The sequence below is a fragment of the Elaeis guineensis genome, chromosome 2 (genome assembly GCF_000442705.2).
Source record: "Elaeis guineensis isolate ETL-2024a chromosome 2, EG11, whole genome shotgun sequence".
In the NCBI taxonomy this organism is placed as follows: Eukaryota; Viridiplantae; Streptophyta; class Magnoliopsida; order Arecales; family Arecaceae; genus Elaeis; species Elaeis guineensis.
In genome coordinates, this window is record NC_025994.2 from 114,903,361 (window position 1) to 114,922,951 (window position 19,591).

The window sequence follows — 19,591 nt, forward strand, 5'->3', positions numbered from 1 at the left end:
ACAGCTATCTCATGAATGCAATGAGATCTTAGAAAATACGAGTCTGACAAAAACATGGATAAGCCAATAAGGTATCACATAGCTTCCAAAAATCATGTCCAAAGTTTTCATAAAAGAACATGTTTCTAGCAATAGCTTTCTAAGAATTTCTTCTTCCCATCATTCATCATGCAATTAATATGCTGCAAGTCACAGTAATACACTGCAACTCCTCTTTTTTCATTTTCTTTTTTGTATGTATTTATGTATGTATCAAAAAATCATATGCAAAGTTATCATCAAAGAACATGTGTCAAGCAATAGATTTGGAAGAATTTCTGCTTCCGATCATTCATCATGCAATTAATATGCTGCAAGTCACAGTAGTAGACCACAAATCCTCTTTTCTTATTTTCTTTTTTGTATGTATGTATGTATCTATCAAAAAATCATCTGGAAAGTTATGATCAAAGAACATGTTTCAAGCAATAGCTTTGGAAGCATTTCTGCTTCCCATCATTCATCATGCAATTAATCTGCTGCAAGTCATTGTAATAGACCACAAATCCTCTTTTTTTTATTTCCTTTTTTGTACGTATGTATGAATCTATCAAAAAATCATATGCAAAGTTATGATCAAAGAACATGTTTCAAGCAATAGCTTTGGAAAAATTTCTGCTTCCCATCATTCATCATGCAATTAATATGCTGCAAGTCACAGTAGTAGACCACAAATTCTCTTTTATTGTAATTTTTGATGCAATACAATAAATCACATTTGAAGGAACACAAAAACTCTGAACTCCAAACAAATATAGGGGAACCAAAGGGACAAAAATAACTTGTTCCCTAAAGTTGGATTATTATTGAGACGTTCTTCTTGGAGAAACATTCATAGAAAAGACTACTGCATCCAAAGATCATGTAAACAGTACACTCAAACTCAAAGCCACATCAAGTCCAAATCTAAAACATTCTAATATTGGAAGTACAGAATATAGATGATCTGCAAGCAGCATGTCATGGCGAAAAGGGAAAGTACCAATATAACTCTTATCTTGCCGAAGGACCCTCTACAACTGATAACTTTCCAACATCCGCTATTTCAAAGACACTGTTCAGGCTTATGTCAACAGTTTCTGTATAATGGTGCTGGTTCCAAGCAATCTGAAGTGCCAAGCTTTCCTTAAGCTGCATCACTACATCACCCATGGTCGCCCTCTGAACAGAGCTCTGCGCTGTGCACATGAGTGCTATATCCAGAGTCTTCCAGACGGAATTGACATCGTACGCTCCTTGCAGCCTTGCATCCACAACATCATCAATGTTCCCTTGGGCAACTTTTGGCCCCACCCTTTGAACTATGTGACCCTCTCCTCGTGCAGGCAATAAGGGAGGCTGGCCTGTGATTAGCTCCAAGAGAACCACCCCAAAGCTATATACATCACTCTTCTCATTAAGCTGGTAAGTCTGATAGTACCTAAACAAAAGCAAAACAATAATCAGCTCAGCTCCCCATAAATTATTTGTTATTCCAGATATAGGACAAAGCTAACTTCCCGAAAAAAATACAATAAAGATCAAGCTAACGTAGATCCAATACGCATAACATCACAGAAGAACAGCTTATAGTATTACTTCTTCACTATCAGCTAATATGATAAATGATACCATATATTACAAACATCACACTGGAAATTTTGGTTCAAGGACAGATGGTGCAACTCTGGCTCATCAAGAGCTACCCACATACGTAGTGACAAGGGTCAAATGTAGCTATTTCAGTTAACTCAGTGGCTACAGCAACCGTGGCAGCAGCAGTTTAGGGCAATTCTAGAGATAATCTTCTATTGGTGGGTGTGCGGTGTGGGTGTGGGTGTGTGCGTGTGTGTATGTGTGTTTGAATTGAACTCTATTGGTGGTTGATGTTTCAAAATATCTTTCCTTGTTTAATAACTTGACCTTCTTTTGGGTTGTACGTTTTTTTTTGTCACTTGTATTGGACCTTATTTGCCTCCCCTTTTTTCAAAATGATGAAACCAACATGATTCAGGATCCAGAGTTGACTCAATTATCTTGTCCCTTCTCTTCTTGGCCATCCTTGCTCTTTAGACAATATGTCACAAGACAATACATCACAAGCCACCTATTCTACAGAAAGAAAAAAGTATAGCAAAAAGACATACTCGGGATCCAGGTATCCTGGGGTGCCTACTACTGCTGTGGATATGTGACTGTGAACATCACTCTGGAATGCCTTAGAGAGCCCAAAATCTGCTATTTTAGCCTCCAAATTATGGTTCAACAGGATGTTGCTGGTCTTCACATCTCTATGTACTATGGTCGGCCTGCACCCCGTGTGCAGATACTCCAGCCCTATATAGTTATCGAGCCAAGGGAAAAGAGGATGAAGAGGAACTCAATAATCCAGGGAATGGAAGAAAGAGCAAAAAAGAATTCCATCATGTTAATGCCAAACCTTGTGCAGATTCAAGCGCAATTTGAAGCCGCTCTCTCCAACTCAAGACCTTAATATAGGCAGGTTTACCTGTAAGAGATCATTGTAACAACCCATAAGCAACTTTCGCTGGAATGATATTGCAGAAGCTTAGATGGCTGATACTTTCTAGATACCACCATGTTATGCTGCCAAAATTGATGGCTTTCAAACAATGAAACATACAGTTGAGACATAAGTGCCTGAGCTGTGGAAAGCTTAAGCTTGTATTTGGATGTGCTGAATAACATAATAATTACAGGACAACGTGAGGTCTATTAAATAATGATTTTATGCAAATACATTTTCGGATTTGTATGAGAAAATAAAAGAATCTATTTTGAGGGAAAAAACCTCCCATATATATCAACTTAAATACTTAAAATTTTCTTATCAATTAAGAATAGAGAAATCAGATTCTTGAAAAACAAAACTCTTCAAATGCAGCTTAAGCTTCAAGTACAATCATAAACTCATGTTACAAAATTTTCCCATTTAGATCCTATCTAACATCATGTTACTTAATTTTCACTAATAGTAGTTCATATAGAGATTTAAAGAACAGTCAAACCATAAAAATCCAAACAGCCATCACTCTTGGTCGGTCTAGTTTGACAGGATAAATTGAAAAAAAAAAAAAGAAGTTAACTTTTTTTTGGAACAAACAACCTCTTAGATGATCATGAAGGCTTCCTTGAGACATGTACTCGTAGACAAGTGCCAGATAATTCCCATCCTTGCAGTATCCAACCAAAGATACCAGGTTCTTATGATGAACCCTTGTCAAAAGTTTGGCCTACAACACAAAAATAATAAATGTTGTCAAATGGGAATATGGTTTCACTTCAGGACTGTCCTGATGCCATCTCATGTCCGCAGAGAGGTTAACCCAGACAGGAGGGAAGTGATGAGGGGAGATGAAGCAGCAAGAGAGAAATGATTCTGCCCAGAGTAGTCTGCGAACACAAAATCCAAATTTTAGGGATGGCAAAACCACCTTCTAAAAGGGATTTAGCATTCCTAAAACACTAAGATCATTTGACCTTCACCAGCTCCAATTGTGGCACTCTCTCCTTGCCCACACTGTGCTTATCACTTCTCACCTGAATGAGAATGTCCCACAGACATGGCTCAGCATCCAAACAGGTACCTAAAGGCTGTATACATGCTTTAATATGCTATACCAAGATAGAAAATTGAAACCAACAAAAATAAGTTGAGGAATTTTGAACATGATGATGTTGAACATGGATTGTATCCTGAAGTGCGGGAAACAATGATGAGTCATATTTTCATGAAGAATTTGATACTGGTGATTACTGGTTAGGATTGGGAATTTGGAAGTTCAACTCACCTAAATAGATCATATCGCTCTTTCAGTTACCTGTTTCATGCTTTAATATTCTAGTCTTTGTATAGCATATTGAATTCTTTTAAAACCCCTTTTATTGCCCACCACAACACTTTTAATCCCGAAAATAAACATAAACCTCTGCATGAAGTATTAAAGCCATCTAATTAACAGAGCAAATGTGTCATTAGTGACATCGGAATCAGTTACCTCAGCCAAAAACTCCTTGGTCCCCTGAGTTGACGATTGCGATCGTGTCTTGACCGCAACCTGAGTTCCATTTTCTAAGTAGCCATGGAAGACACTACCAAATCCTCCTTTGCCAATGATATGGTTAAAATTATTTGTTATTTTCTGCAGCTCCATGTATGCGAATCGCCGATTCTCTAGCTGCAGTGGATAGTCTTCATGATCCACTTGCTGTAGGAAGTAATTTTCATTCTGTGGCCTCACAGCGGTACCCAGTACCAAGCCTTTCAACGAAAACAATTTATCATGAAATACCGGCCATGTATAGCAGGATCAAACAAAAGGCAACCTTTGCCAAAGCTTTATTTCACCATACATGAAACTTAAAACTAGCTAGGACATGAATCCACAAGCTAGGTTTCATTGACAGAAAAAATTACCTTGCTGCCTTCTCCTCATTCTACACACAATAAATACAACCACCAGCAACAGTCCCAGTAGCACCACAATGACTATTGCAAGAATAGGGATGGCAATCTTCTTCTTCTTCTTCTCCATCTTGCATGAATTATCAATGTCACACGTAGTCGAACCAATGACTTCAACTCTAGCATTAGTAAAATTTTGCTAATTATTAGCAGATATTTAAGGATGATATACTAGTACAGAAGCTGGATTCAAATATCAAAAAAAAAAAAAGTATCAGAATTTATGAAGCTAGCCCTTGATCATGTTATGTGAACCACAGAATAAGGGGATTTAGCAAGGTACTTGCATGGGGAAGCAATGGCCCCATTGTTTCTTGCCTTCAGGTCAACATAAATTCAGCACTTGGAAGATGGCTATAATGTTATATGGAGTAGGCATCTTTGGTACCGTCTAGGTTTAAGCATTTTGGTTTAGATAATGTAACAAACCAAGTCCTCACCAAAAAGACTAGTTGGAAGATGTTATTGAGTTCCTTGGTCCTAAATAGATACCCAAGATTGACCAAGTGCATAGCCAATGTGGGACTAAACACATGCCCGCATAGGTCCTCACATACTCCCTCCATTTAAGTCCTAGCATCCTCACTAAGCTAAAGATCCAGATCCATTCAAATTCAATCACAAGTACCAAAAATCCAATCACAAACACGATGACCAACTTGTGGTCAACCCAAATAAACCCTGCTACACTGTCCCTGTCCATATAGACCATGGACCAGATCTACTCTGATACCATTTATAACAACCTAAGATCTTACTCAAAAGAACTAGCTAGAAGGTATTATTTAGGTTCCTTTGTCCTATACAAGTATCCAATATTCACCCAATACATAGCCAATATGGAACCAAACAAACGCCCATATGAGTCTTCATAGATAAAGTAATGAGCATTTGCGCAAATTTATTTACAATCTATGCTTGGAACTCAAAATGTGTTAGTGATCCTTATGTTCCTGGTAATTTTCAAAAATAATAAGAAGATCCCATTTCCCTCTTCATTCATCATGCCCTAGGAAGTCTTCTAAATCATCTTCAGTTCTAGTATAATCTGGCATTTTTCTACACTACACTAAAAGAAAATTTAGGTTTTCTTATTTCTATGCTGATATAACTAAAAGTTTGCAAATTAACCAATGGCCAAATAACTTTGCTATCAGGTATATTTAAGACCATACCAATACCATGTTGGAACAGTGTCAATATGCCCGATGCAGGATTGGTTCGGTGTATTGAGATTTAGCACACTTCCCATATCAAGTCTTGGTTTGGTCAAGGCAGTATGTATGCCTGACACAGGATGGATCATAACCAAGACCATTAGTGAGGTCTATGAAAGATATGCACTAGGTTGTCGTTGGTTACTGTAGTAGAATTTCACATAGGGCCCATCCAACATGAAGAAACAAAAAGGGTTGTTAAAAGAGGCATTGGAGTAGGGACAAGCAATGAAACATTCTCGAGTCGGTGATCAAGGCACAATTGCTTCACAGAAAGATTAAGGTCCCAGGCCTCTGATGCTGAATTGGTAACTAAAACTGCTTGGACTATCAGGAAGAACAGCTTGATAGAGCCCATCTATAAATTGTTCATGCACTGTTTGATCTAAATTTAAAATACAAGGTCTTCAAGAGGCTAAAAAGCTCAACTAAAAAGACTTTAAGAGCCATAGCTAATAATCAAGAGTCCTTCCATCGCTGGGCTAGACCTAGGTCACTCTTCATGCAATTATGTTCTGGCAGTCCAATAACCTCGAGCAGGAAAATAGTGCAAAGGATGTGATGACTTTGAAAATAAAGCAAACCTTAATATAAGAGAGCCTGTTGAGTTTCTTTCAAGGAGAGCTGAAGGGATTGATCCACTGAATTTGTTGCCTGTCAAGTTTCTGCAAGAAGCCAGATAATACTGGGCCATCAATATTTTTCTTTATTGAATAATATGAACCTCAAGGATAATATACACACTTACAAGACTTTGAGGGATGATAATTCTGCTAAAAAGTCAGGTATACTCCCCGTTAAATTGTTGTAAGATAAATCCCTGAAGAAATGATAGTCAGGATGCACCATTATTGCACAAAAAATTTCATAAATAAAAGTTCTTCATATAAGTAAATAACTAGAGGTTAGACCACATAAAAAACAACTAGAGCAACTGGATGAAAACGATAAAGCTAATTGAATATATACTCAAGAAATTAACATATACTCAAGACCAAGACCAAGAAACCAGAGAAATAAAATTCCTGCATCACTGATTTACATGAGGTGGCATGCTCCTCTGAATCTGTCCTCGACAGTAAAATGCTCCTGCATAATTCTTAAATAATATAATTACAGAATTGTTTAGTTGGTGGGAAGTAGAGGGGGGAAGAAGCACTTCCTGGGAAGTAGAGAGGGAGCCTCTTGTTTGGTTGAAGTTTTAATAGAAGAGAGAGTGAAAAAAATTCTTTCCATGGAAAGTCACTGCCCACATTTCATGAGAAGTGGAAACCAATTGGAGAGGTAGATTTTGGCACTTCCCATGGAATGAAAAATGATAGTAATTTTTTTTCCCAAAATATCCTTTTAAGATCCATAGCTAAGATTTTACAAAATATCAATTGATCGTTAGGATGAAATACTGAATAGTGATAAATATTATATTAATATTATCCTAATATTTATATGAATAGAATATTAATATTGTAATATTTATCATATTTTAATATTTAGACTAATATAATATTTATATTAATATATTAATATTTAATTAATATAATATTATATTTATATCTATATTAATAAATTTATTATATTAAAATATTAATATTATATTTATATTAATATAAATATAATATTTATATTTATATAAAGTTTAGGAGCAAAAAATACATTCTGAGACCTGGCATGGAATGATGACATGTCAAGAAGAACCTGCTTTTGCTGCCAATCATGCCCTGAACATCAGCAAAAGCTGGTTATGATCTGAGACCAGACAGCAGAGCAATGCCCACATAACTTGAGCTTCACATGGAACCTATGTTTTTCTCCATCTCTATCCTCATTTCCCAATTCTAATGATATAATGCTTTTACTAACTGCTTTTGAGAAATATGGTAGGGACACCACCACAAGGGTTTGAACCATAGAAAAAATATTCATAATAACTCATATTCAGCGGGAAACTCAATAATCAGGACTGAAATATTGTAAGTGGCCATTTCTCCCTATGCAGATCTTACTTGCATGATTTAAGAGAGTAAAATTTTGCTCAAAAAGAAATTAAAGAGAAAAGCAGACAAGTAAGAAATTGGTAGCAAAGTAGCACTTACAAGTTCTCGATCACTTTGAGCTCGGCAAATTCCTGGATTAGATCACCAGTCAAACCACTGGAAGACAGGTTTCTGCAAATAATTAAATAAATTATAATGGGCCAAGCAATTTTGTTTTGCTATGTCTGAAAAATAAGATCTTAGAGATAATTCCCATTCAAATTTCTTATTTTGAATACTCACAGAGATATGATCCTTGGCTTGTCAGAATTCGTATTGCTATTACAATCCAAGCCATCCCAAGCATACTCTATCGGAGCACAGGGATCACCCATCCAATTTCTCTTCACGTTATAATGTTCCTTGATTGCCATAACGGCCTTAACTGATCGTTCGAAAAATAGGGGGAAAATAACAATTCAAATGATGACTTCGCTTGTCCAATTTACCAAAAGCTAGATATAACTAAACACAATAACGTTCAGTAAACATAAACAAGTTTTCTACAAGATTAACAAAATCCATCATTTGGAGAGGAGAATCAACCCTATACAAAACAAAAAAAAAAAAACTTTATATGAAAACCGCTACAAACTAAACTATCTAGCTTTCGATTCCCATCCGTATGAGCGGCTATAAAAGATGTCAGCAATGTCAAACCGAGAAAATATCATCAATTCTGAAACTCGAATAAAAACCAAAGAAATGAGAGCACAAGCTTATTACATACCGTCTTGGACGTTTGTCTCGTTGGCAGAGATAAGCATGACCGAATAGATCTCGATCGCATTGATGCTCGGCGGAAAAGTCGAAGAGGCGGTCGCCAAAAGCGAGATGTTATACCAATAAAGATTCCCGGCGGAGGTGGTGTACACGGTGAGTGACATGCGGTAGAGCGGGGTGACAGGGCCGTACCAGAAATCCCCGTTGATGTTGATGTTGAAGGTTCTGTGCTCATCTTGGATCTCAGCGAAGTGCATGAAGTAGTGGTAGGTAAGGCGGGTTTCGTCGCTGCTCCCCGCCCACCAGTAGAAAGATAGATTGTTGGAGTTCACAGGAACAGCGGCGGCCTGGAGGACGGTGCGCGGCACCTCGAATGGATCATCTTTCTCGTGGTCGACTTCATTGGTGGTGGAGATGTCGCTCCAAAAGGGATCGTTGCGGAAGGGGATCCATATACGGTCTTTTGGGTCGTCGGGGTACCTGTGGGATTAGAAATCCGCTTTATTTATAGAAACGGAGAGAAGCTAGAATTTGGGGGTAAAAATCGAGACCCTTCTCAGAAGCAAACTTCTGCAGAAGATTCTTGAAATAAACGTGCGCATACACATGCGCGGAATGTCTCCCCAAGCAAGGCAACGGTCCGGCAACCAAATCCATTTAAATGTTTACTTCAGCGAAATGCTGAAAAAGACTACTGCGTTTCTTATTAGAAATGCATTGTTTTAAAAGTCCTAAGAACTTGCTTTGTAACTAGCTCACCTCAATATTGTCCCATCTTTTTTTCCGAAGTTACGCCGCGCAGAAAGAACCAATGAGCTTGTTGAATTTACAGCTGGATAAAGAGTATTCTTCAGTGGCCTCAGCTCTAGAGAAGATATGAACGGAGTTCCATGACCCTTGTTGATCAAACAAACTGAAACGAAATCAGCCGAGGCAATAGCCATGGTCTCGGTTGAATCAACCAAGGATGTATTAGAGATGTTCATTGTTTTCCATAGATTAACCCCGAGATGGAGATCAAATTGAATCGAAACATCAGCATTTCCATCGTATTTCCCATGCAGGAAAAATGCTCTTATTAGATACTTTTGTCCTTGCTTCACGGGCTTCAACGTGTAGCAGTTTCGAGGTCCATTCGGAAAGCTACGGAGGCTTGACTGTTGCCGTGGAAGCGAGGTGGTCATGCGATCTGCCGAAATGTTATGGTTTACCCCGGCGTCTATAAATTGGGCATCTGAGGTGTACGTTATTTTGGTACCATCATCGGTATAGCTAGAACCATCGGGGATGCCACAATCTATGCTTATAAAATTACCTGCAAAAAAAATGGTGTGCGTCTTAGTTATACAAAGTCCTTGTTATAGCCAAAATGGCAAAGTGAGATTTTTTTTTCACCTTCTCCTCGACCTTTGAAGCATGTGATAAAATTGCTTCAATCTAAGGACATCAAAGGAAATTATGAATAGAACCATGCTAGCTCATCAATTAGAAATGAATCAAACTGAAAGGTTACATCATGAGACATGAAACCAGCAACCAGTGGGTCATCGGAAGGGAGCCAGTTTGGTTTATTAACAGAGGTGAACACCTCAATGACTCTTTAACAGTCACGCTCAAATAGCTTGGGAGCATCATGCTATTGAGGGACTAGTCAGTTCAATTCTGTACCCTTGATGGCCCCCATATTGATGAAGTCAACAACCCAATCCGTTTGCTTCTGGGAAAATTGAGGGTGTATGTTCTGTATTGCAAATGGCCGTACAACTCCATCTTGGAATGGATGATTCCATGGTTACTGAAACGAAATCTTTATAACTCATGGTCCCTCACAACGTTATCCTGCAGGACAGGCTATGTTTCAAGGATTTATCCATAAGGGGGGGCTCATATGGGTTTGGATTTTATCTTTCCGTGTGAAACAATGATTGATTTTCTTTAGCGATCTTAACTATTGGATCGTATGTTACAATTTTTTAAAACTACAACGAACATCTTTTTTCCTTATAGCATAAATTACAAAGCTGATATTGTGCTTTAAACTGGTGCAAAATGTGATCCAATGGTTAAGATCAGATCCATCATTCTTTTAGGTGAAAGCTACAACCCAAACCTGACTCATATTTGGAGGCCAAACTAAAATGTAACTAAGCTGATCTGTTTAATAACCCAAACCCAAGCCATTCTTCAAGAAAGAGAAATAAAAAAAAAACAAAATAAAAATAAAAATAAAAATCTTCACCCGAATTCATATATTTCCTATGGGTTTGGGCAGGTCGAGTTCAAAAGTTGTCGCTCTTATCTCAGTTTGACACAACGGGGAGAGTATCCGGAAGCTCCACTAACACTGCCCAATGCCCATTTCCTATCCCCGCTGGGAGTTATGCCCTGCCCAATGGAAAGGGAAAGAGAAGAAAAGTTTATTGAGTGCTTACCCTCGTCAGTTTGCTGGCCACGAACTCCAGCGGTGATTGCCAAAATACCTAAGAGAACCGACCACAATCCGACCACCGTCGTCTTTAAGCCGGAGAATTCCATAGGCCTCCAACCCCTTGGAATAGCTATTCTCTCCCTCTTGGCAGGCGACGACCTTATATGAGGTCCATTCGACGGAGGATTTACTCGGGTCGTGAAGTTGGTCAATATTTGCGTTGACCAATTTATTCATATTTTTATATTTTTCTAAACAGATAACTTATTTTTTTCATGATAATATTTATCTATAAAATAAAAAAAAAATCTTATCTACCTATTTATCTATTTAGTTAGAAATATTTTGACATAAAAAAAATAAATTCCATATTAAATTATAATATTTGATATGAAAAATAGATAAGAGGTATTATAAAATTCTCATGTCCATTGTTATGAGAGAGAAAATAAAATAAATAATGCTACTAAGAGATAGTAATTTTAAAGTGTCATTTTTTAACAGAAATGCCCTCACTATCATATTAATATTATATTAATTATATTAACATATATTATATTAAAATTATATTAATATATTATAAATAAATTAATGTATTGATTAAAAATATGTATAAATAATAAATATTTAATATATTAGAATATTTATTAATAAATATTAATTATTAATAAATATTATTAATTATTGATAAATATAATATAGAATTTATTAATAATTAATATATTTATTTATATACCAAAACATACTAAAATTTGTCTATGATAAAAAATATATTTTTCAATATATGTATAATTAATTTTAAGAAATTTATTAACTCATGTAAATATACTCTAATATTCAAAATAACCAATATTAATAGTGTTTATATAAGTAGGCCATAAATGATCAATAAATAAATTGAGAAAAATTAGTATTACCTAAATTTTTATTTAAAGATATTATTAATAGTTTAGCAATATTTCGATATAAGATTACTCGCCCCCAAACATAGTCATCTTTTTCTAATGCTATTTTTCTCAAGTAATTTTTTCATTAACCAAATATGATAAAATTTATTTTTCTCCACAATCATTTTTTTAGATAAATTATTTCTAAGAATTATCAACTTACCTTGTAATTTGACATACTCTATCTAAACGAACCTTAAAGGTGGGTAAGTCATTTTTCTGTCAATTGATAAATAATATTTTTATTTCATTCCCAAAATACATATATATATATATATATATATATATATATATATATATATATATATATATATATATATATATATATATATATATATATATTATATAACATAATATAATACAATATGGTATATATAAGATAATAATATTATTATATATCATATAACAATATACTATTATGATAATATAATATATTATAATAATATTATATCATGTTATACCATAATATAATGATATTATTATAACACAATATATTAATATATTATTATATTGTATTATACTATATAATAGTGCTCTTAGTAGATACTTCTGACCTACAACTATGGGCTTCATTCTGTAACAATTTCGAGTTTCCTTCGGTAAGCTTCCAAGACTCAACTGCTGTTTCTTTGTTGAAGCGGTTACATATTGCAATGCAATGTTGTGCTATGTCCCAGCACTGCTAAATTGATCATCGGATGTGTATTTATATTGGGAGTGTCATCAGTATAGCTGGAACCATCAACAGTGCGGCAATCAAGGCTTATGAAACCTGCATCAAAGAGAGAGAGATTCAGAATTTCTATGAGCTCAACAAATTCTATTATCTAAGAACGTAGTGGAATTTCTATAGCTAGATACTTAGCAAGAGTATGTGAATTACTTTGGCTTGATTGAGAACCGAGAAAAAATAGAGGGAAGAAAAGTTTGAGATAGAGCTTACCCATGGTATTGGTATTAGTCTGACCAGCCATGAACTCGTAGTGCCACTATTGAGACACCCAAAAGAAGCAGGCACCATTCTGCCACGGTTGCCGAGATGGAGTAATCCCATCGTTACAGCAACTCTTCTGCTGCCCCTGGTCCGGATGAGTGAGCTGTTGCTGTTGTGCTATATTATTGTCAGACGGATGGCTTCTATAATTTTTTTTTTTTTTTTTATGGTAAAGAAGGCATAAAAGCCATCCAGAATTAAAAAGAAAAACAAGTGTGAAACCAGCGATGATGGCCAGTCTTTTTTTTTTTTCTTTTTTCTTTTTTCTGGTATGCGTGCACGCACGTGCAGGGGGCGTGAGATTGGGGGTGGGGGGGAGGGGGGGGACCGAGGATAGAATTTCTTCATCATCACTCCCAGAATCACACAACCAGGAGATGACTTTAGTGGCATCCGAAGGCTACGAAAGGAGAATATTCTACGGGGATATGACTTTAGTGGCATCCTAGGTCTTTGAAGGTAGAAATTCGTGAATAGACTTAGTCTATAATAAATACTGTTGAATTTACGAGCACCGGCATTGTTAGATTTTTCTCTCTGAAGTTGGGATGGAGCTTGGTCAGTAGGAATCTTGGCAGCTTGCTTTCATAACAAACTTTGAAAATATCAACACGGTACTTTAGGTATAATTTTTAGATCGATTAGATCCACCCAAGTTGATGGATCACTGACGTGTGTTAGACTTTTTTTTGATTTATTCATCCTTATGTGTGTTGCTTCACGATTGGATTGGTTCAAGCTAAATGGTCGACTCGATCCAACTAATAATCACTCACCTTTTAGGGACCACTACTCATTTCTTATTTTGACCAACGGATAGAGAGTCCAACAACTTGTCTCAGGAGTATATGATCATGAGAAATCTGACTATTATTATATGCCATTCATGTATTGCACAATTGCAGATGAAGGGAGGTAGCCAAGAAGACATATTCCATCCTGCTCAATAATCTTGTATGATATATAAATGGTTGATAATTGAATTAGACCTATTCGATGATTTAAGAGGGTTGGAACTTCTCAATAGATTGGTGGAATTTCTAAAGGAAAATTGGTGCCATTGTGGCTAAAATAAAAGTTGCTGAACCATGTAGTTAAAAGGAAAATAAATATTTTTATAGAAAAATCAATAATTTTTTGGAAGAAAAATGTAAATGAAATATATTTGATGTTCCTATTTTCATCTTGAATATTGTTTGTCCTTTTAACAAATACCACTTTTTTTGACCTTTGGAAGGAATTCCCTTATATCATATCAAATATATTGTTATAATATATAAATACATAATAATATTTATATGATATATTATAATATATAATATTTTTATTATATATAAAATATTTAATAATATGATAAAGAATATTATGAAAAATATGGGTTGATTCTAACAATTTATCCAAAATAATAATAATATAAAAAAATAAAAATAATAGATTTCAAAATTATTTTCAAATATATAAAAAAATATAGATAGATAATTTTTTTATCTAAATATTGTCGACAAAACTCACACAACTTGCATGTAAGAGAAGAAGAGGACTCCATTAAGGGTCCTCTTCTTCCTCTCCCAAATTCCACTAAAAGATGATGCAAAATCCTAAGAAGAGACCTATAAACCCCACCCCATCCCTCCCCGCCCGCATCTCACTGTAATCAAACCTCAAAATCCTCTCCCCATCTGTTCCCAATCCCATGGCCCTCATCACCATCTTAGATAGCACTGACAAGTCGCTGAAATTGGTTGGAAAAGAACCATCCTATTTTGCATATTTTCTTCCTCATTTTTTTATGTCCTCCAACTAATCCACCATTATTTAGGGCCGAAGCTCTTGCCAGAGCTCTGGTCAAGCTCGTAACAAGCCCTATTGCTGTGGTCGAGCTTTGCCCACCGTCGGGTGAGCCAAAACATGTGAGTTTTCCCCTTTTGAGCCGATCTATTGATGATTCCTTATCTTTTCTCCATTGCTAACCGCCATGGCCGTTGTTGCCACTGTGATCTTCTTCAGAAGCTAGGTCTAAGCAAATGTATGCCATCACCACCGGCCATCCTGAGTATCCTTCATCTAGATCAAAATCAAGGCCATCCTCCCCTGTTATTTACTTCTCTCTCTCTCTCTCTCTCTCTCTCTCTCTTGCTCTCTCTCTTTTTTTTTTTTCATCTATTCTCACTCTAGATACCTTATAGACCAATAGAGGGTCCAAATATCTAGGTAAACCCTAGGAGGAGTTAAGATCAGATATCATGAAATCCCAGGAGGATCCTGAACCAGCATTGTTACTGTTCATAGTTATTTATAATTATTTGAATGATGAGATCTGACTCAGTAGATGAGCAATTGTCTGAATAAGAAAATGCTCTGCAGGACACTCTATGCTCCGATTCTTAGCTTATGGAGTTGATTGATGTACCCTACGTTTGAGTTGGTCCACGATAGAGATAAGAATCTCTAGATAAGATTACTTGGATGTATACATATACATTTATGTATTTATGAATCATGTATTGATGATTTTTGATTTTGCATGGATAATTATTGTTGTTGTGATTACCAATATGATTATTTGTGTTTTCACGTAGCAAATATTGATGATTTTTTGGATGTTAGGAATATGATACTAGATATTTATTTGGCATGAATAAAATTTAATAAATTAACAATTAAAAAAGAAATATTTAAACTAGCCATATTATATTATGGATAGCCTCATTTTTTATATGGTATGTTCCAACAATCAAAGATTCCCCAATATATATGAGTAAACTATATGGTATTCTATGAGAATGCAAAATCACTAATTATATGACACCAAAACTATCCTTGATATATTTCATTAAAATATATTTATTAATTATATAAAAATATATTATAATAAATTATTAATATATTTATTAATAATTATTAATATATTAATTTTTAATATATTCTAACAATGTCTTTATTAATTTTAAAAATTATTGATCTTATAAAAATATGTTGATTGCTACTATAAAATTAATATTTTATTTTTATACTTATAATATTTATTATTTTAATGGTAATATTTATTTTGATCGAGAAAATAAGGAATATAGAAGTAATGTATTAAATAATTTCAATATATAAATACCAAGTATAGTTATATATTTCTTTTATAATTTAGAAATATAATTGAATAAGAATACGATTATAAGATGATTAATAATATGTGATAATATAATATATATATTATATATATTATATATAATATCAATATAATATATAATATAATATTGATATAATATATTAATGATATATTGATATATCAATTTTTTCGCTGGATCAAGAAATATTTTTATCTCTAAATTTAAGTCCAAAAATATTATCCTGAGGTAATCTTGGATACATGTACTCAATGACAAATTTTCCATCACTACATTGAGTGGTGATCTGAGGAGTGCAGATAATTTGGGATATTATCATATAGAATCATCATGATCATATAGTGCAACCAAATATAGTGATCATATTATCAGCCAAGTGGCCCAATCATTTGTCTAAGCCTTAAGACCAACTTGCCACCATTTGCAGAGATGAGTCCATTAGGCACACCAATGGCACCCAGATATCGTGAGAAATTATTGCTTGGACCATGCCTAGGTAGACTAACACAAAGTTTGAAGCACGTGCATAGTGTGATAACATGCAATTAGAAATTCATGGCATACAAAGGCTACTGTGGCATGTTATCCACCATAGGACAGGAGTGGTCTACCTGGGCGTGGTTCCTACAATAATTTCTAACAGACATCAAGGCATGACCAGCCCTCGCCTCCTCCATTTTTGGAGCCAAGTGGCCATTCTTCTGCGGACGCAATGGACCAAGTAGCCAACTTGACTTTATACAAAAAAATAAAAAATAAATAAAAATAAAATAAAAAATGTAGCCAACTTGGTATCGCAAACTGCTAGTGCACCAACTATCGCACCACCTCGCTAACCAAAAGTGCCCATGCCAGCTAGGGGTGGCAAACGGGTCGGATTGGGTCATAAACGAATCGGATCATAAATGGGTCGGGTCAGAAAATGGTCAACTCAAACCCGACCTGTTTATTAAACGAATCAAAAATTCAAATCTGAACCCGATCTATTTATTAAATAGGTAATCCGATCCGATCCGTTTAATCCATTTATTAAATAGATCAAATTAGGTTAAACGGGTTAAACAAGTTAAACGGATCAAGTTAAATGGGTCAGAAACAGGTTAAACGGATCTTAAATAGGTTAAACAGGTTAAACAAATCTCAGAAATAGGTTAAACAGGTTAAATGGGTTATCTGACTCAATCCAATCTAAATATTAAATGAATTAAACGAATTAAACGGATCAGATATCTAAAATCTATATTCGATTCAATTATTAAACAGATAAAATGAGTCGATCCGTTTCTAATCCGAATCTGTTTAGCCTAAATCCAAATCTGTTTATGGTGGATCGAACACGAGTCGGATTGACAAGTTGGATCATATTTTGCAAGCCCTAGTGCAAGCATGGATGGCTTACTTTGTAAGCAACTTTGCTAGCTGTGCAACCAAAAGTCTCGTACACATGCATCTCAAAAAAAGTACGTCAAATGTTTTGTGAAACAAGTATAATCAAAGAAATACATATAGTTGAAAAACTTTTTTTTAATATAAGGGAGACTTGGCCACCCAATTATATTAAGAAAAGATATATATATATATATATATATATATATATATATATATATATATATATATATATATATATATATATATATATATATATATATATATTGGTAGAAGCAGGAGGAGCTTAGTATTAAAAGGGAAATACGAAGTCAGAGAGTTACATGTACAAAAAGTGAGCGACAGAGTTAAGATATGTACAAGTTAAACAAAACATATAACAGTAAAAACACCCTCCGAAACACAAGATGATAATAATACTGCTAGCATGCCGAGCACTCAAGATGCTGTAAAGGATGATAAGATAACGTGGCCACGGAGCTAATAAGAAGAAAGGAACAGAACATGCAACCGAACCAGCTTCTGTTGTGTCAGTATAGCAAAAAACCAGTTCCCCAAGCTAGGCAAGATGCAACAATTGGCAAGTGTGAATAATTATATTTTCCCAGTAAAAAGTAGAACTGTCATTATGTAAGATTGGACAATTTCCATCAGAATTATTAATACTATTGAATTCATCATCTGGGAGCCTGAGAACTATATCAATGATGCTAAGCTTTTGTTGGATACCTTGCATGCCTTCCCTCAGCATCATTATAATAGATAAAGCATATGCAATGCTGGGAATACTGAGTATTGCTGAAAAAAATAAGAGCTGTCTATTGTATATTATAAAAATTTGTCATTGCCAAGTATATATAAGTCTTTACAAGGAATGATGAAAGTGTAGCCAGTTTCTACAGTAGGACCACCAGGAAGCAAAAAGTAGATCGAAACTCCTACCGTATCGAGAATAACAAAGTTTAAGATCAAACTATTCAGAGATATCTATAGGAGAAGCATAAAGCACAGCATCTATCAAGTTCTAACAGGAAGTCCTACACAATACGGCAACAAACCCATCAAAATATTTGAAAGTAGTTCATCATCTGGAGTAGTATGCAATTTAATAAAGGACCAAGAATAGATTATAGAGCCAAACAGATCCCCATAGAGGCCTTTATAAGTGAAGGTCCTTCAACAAATTTTATTTGCGAAGCATCATATGGGAGTCTTAGCAACTGAAAGCTCAAATCCCGGTGCAGCGGATGGCTCACATAATTTACAAGGCAGGAGAAGAAAATCAGTAAAAGATTGCAAATACCACCTCTCAAAATAAGTTTAGCAGTAGTTAGAGAAATTGAAAATCTACAAAACACAACATGCTGGGATATGGTGAATTTAAATATACAGCCATAGCAGAAGGTCACTCTCCGAGCAGGGAGAAACAATTCTACTAGATGGCCAGTATGATGTAGTTCACCTCTCCAATAGTCAACAGACCGTGCTTTATGTGGCCAGCTGCAAGCCCCATCAGAAATTGAAATCGAAATCATCATTTGAGAGGTTCAAATACTTGTTGTTGCATGCTATGCCAATAATCCCATCAGAAAGATTTAGATTAATTCCTCATCCACATTATCACAAAATACTTGTTGATGTGCCATCTTGTAGAATAAAAAAAGAAAACCATCAGAGATTCCATTTTTTAATATCTTAAGAAAGAGATGGACATACGATCAGCCAGCAAGATACTAGCAAACTGAGGGGTGGAGATTATATAATTTATATTTTGAATATCTCTATTAAGAGCACAATTTGCCAAAAAGTCAGCAGCTTGGTTAGCTTCCCGTAAAGCATGAGTGATGAATATATTCATATTTTTATGCCATTGTATAATATCTTTGAAAAAAGGTGAACCAAGCTTGCTATACTTATCTAAGTTTAGCATTCAATTGATGATGGTGGAGGAGTCACCCTCCAACCAAATATTCTGTCCATGAATCTCATTTATCGCAGTGTGAAGCCCTAACCATGCAGCTACTAATTTTGCATGAGGAATCGAGGAGAAAGGCAATAATTTCCCTCTAGCTCTTATCAGTTGACCATTATGATCCATAATTATAAATCCTGCTGCAGCTTTATCAGAGGTAACTGAAGTATCGAAATTGACCTTTAAAACTCCCAAGGGAGGGGGCAGCCAGTTTACATAAAGACTGCTATCTGGACATCGAGAGGAAGAAATACAACTACCCCAG

At 35.2% G+C, this 19,591-nt stretch overlaps 1 protein-coding gene across 1 annotated transcript; it reads right to left on the bottom strand.

Annotated features, from left to right (window-relative positions):
* Positions 1-792: 792 nt before the first annotated feature.
* On the bottom strand, positions 793-11,028 carry LOC105040062 (probable LRR receptor-like serine/threonine-protein kinase At1g05700). Its single transcript, XM_010916439.3, has 13 exons — positions 10,910-11,028; positions 9,237-9,792; positions 8,485-8,957; positions 7,998-8,139; positions 7,815-7,886; positions 6,470-6,541; positions 6,306-6,386; positions 4,457-4,623; positions 4,038-4,300; positions 3,146-3,272; positions 2,459-2,527; positions 2,166-2,355; positions 793-1,459 (listed from the first exon to the last, which is right to left on the bottom strand). The coding sequence occupies exons 1-13, from the start codon at positions 11,010-11,012 to the stop codon at positions 1,033-1,035; spliced, it is 2,742 nt and encodes a 913-aa protein (XP_010914741.1). The 5' UTR covers positions 11,013-11,028; the 3' UTR covers positions 793-1,032.
* Positions 11,029-19,591: the final 8,563 nt, after the last annotated feature.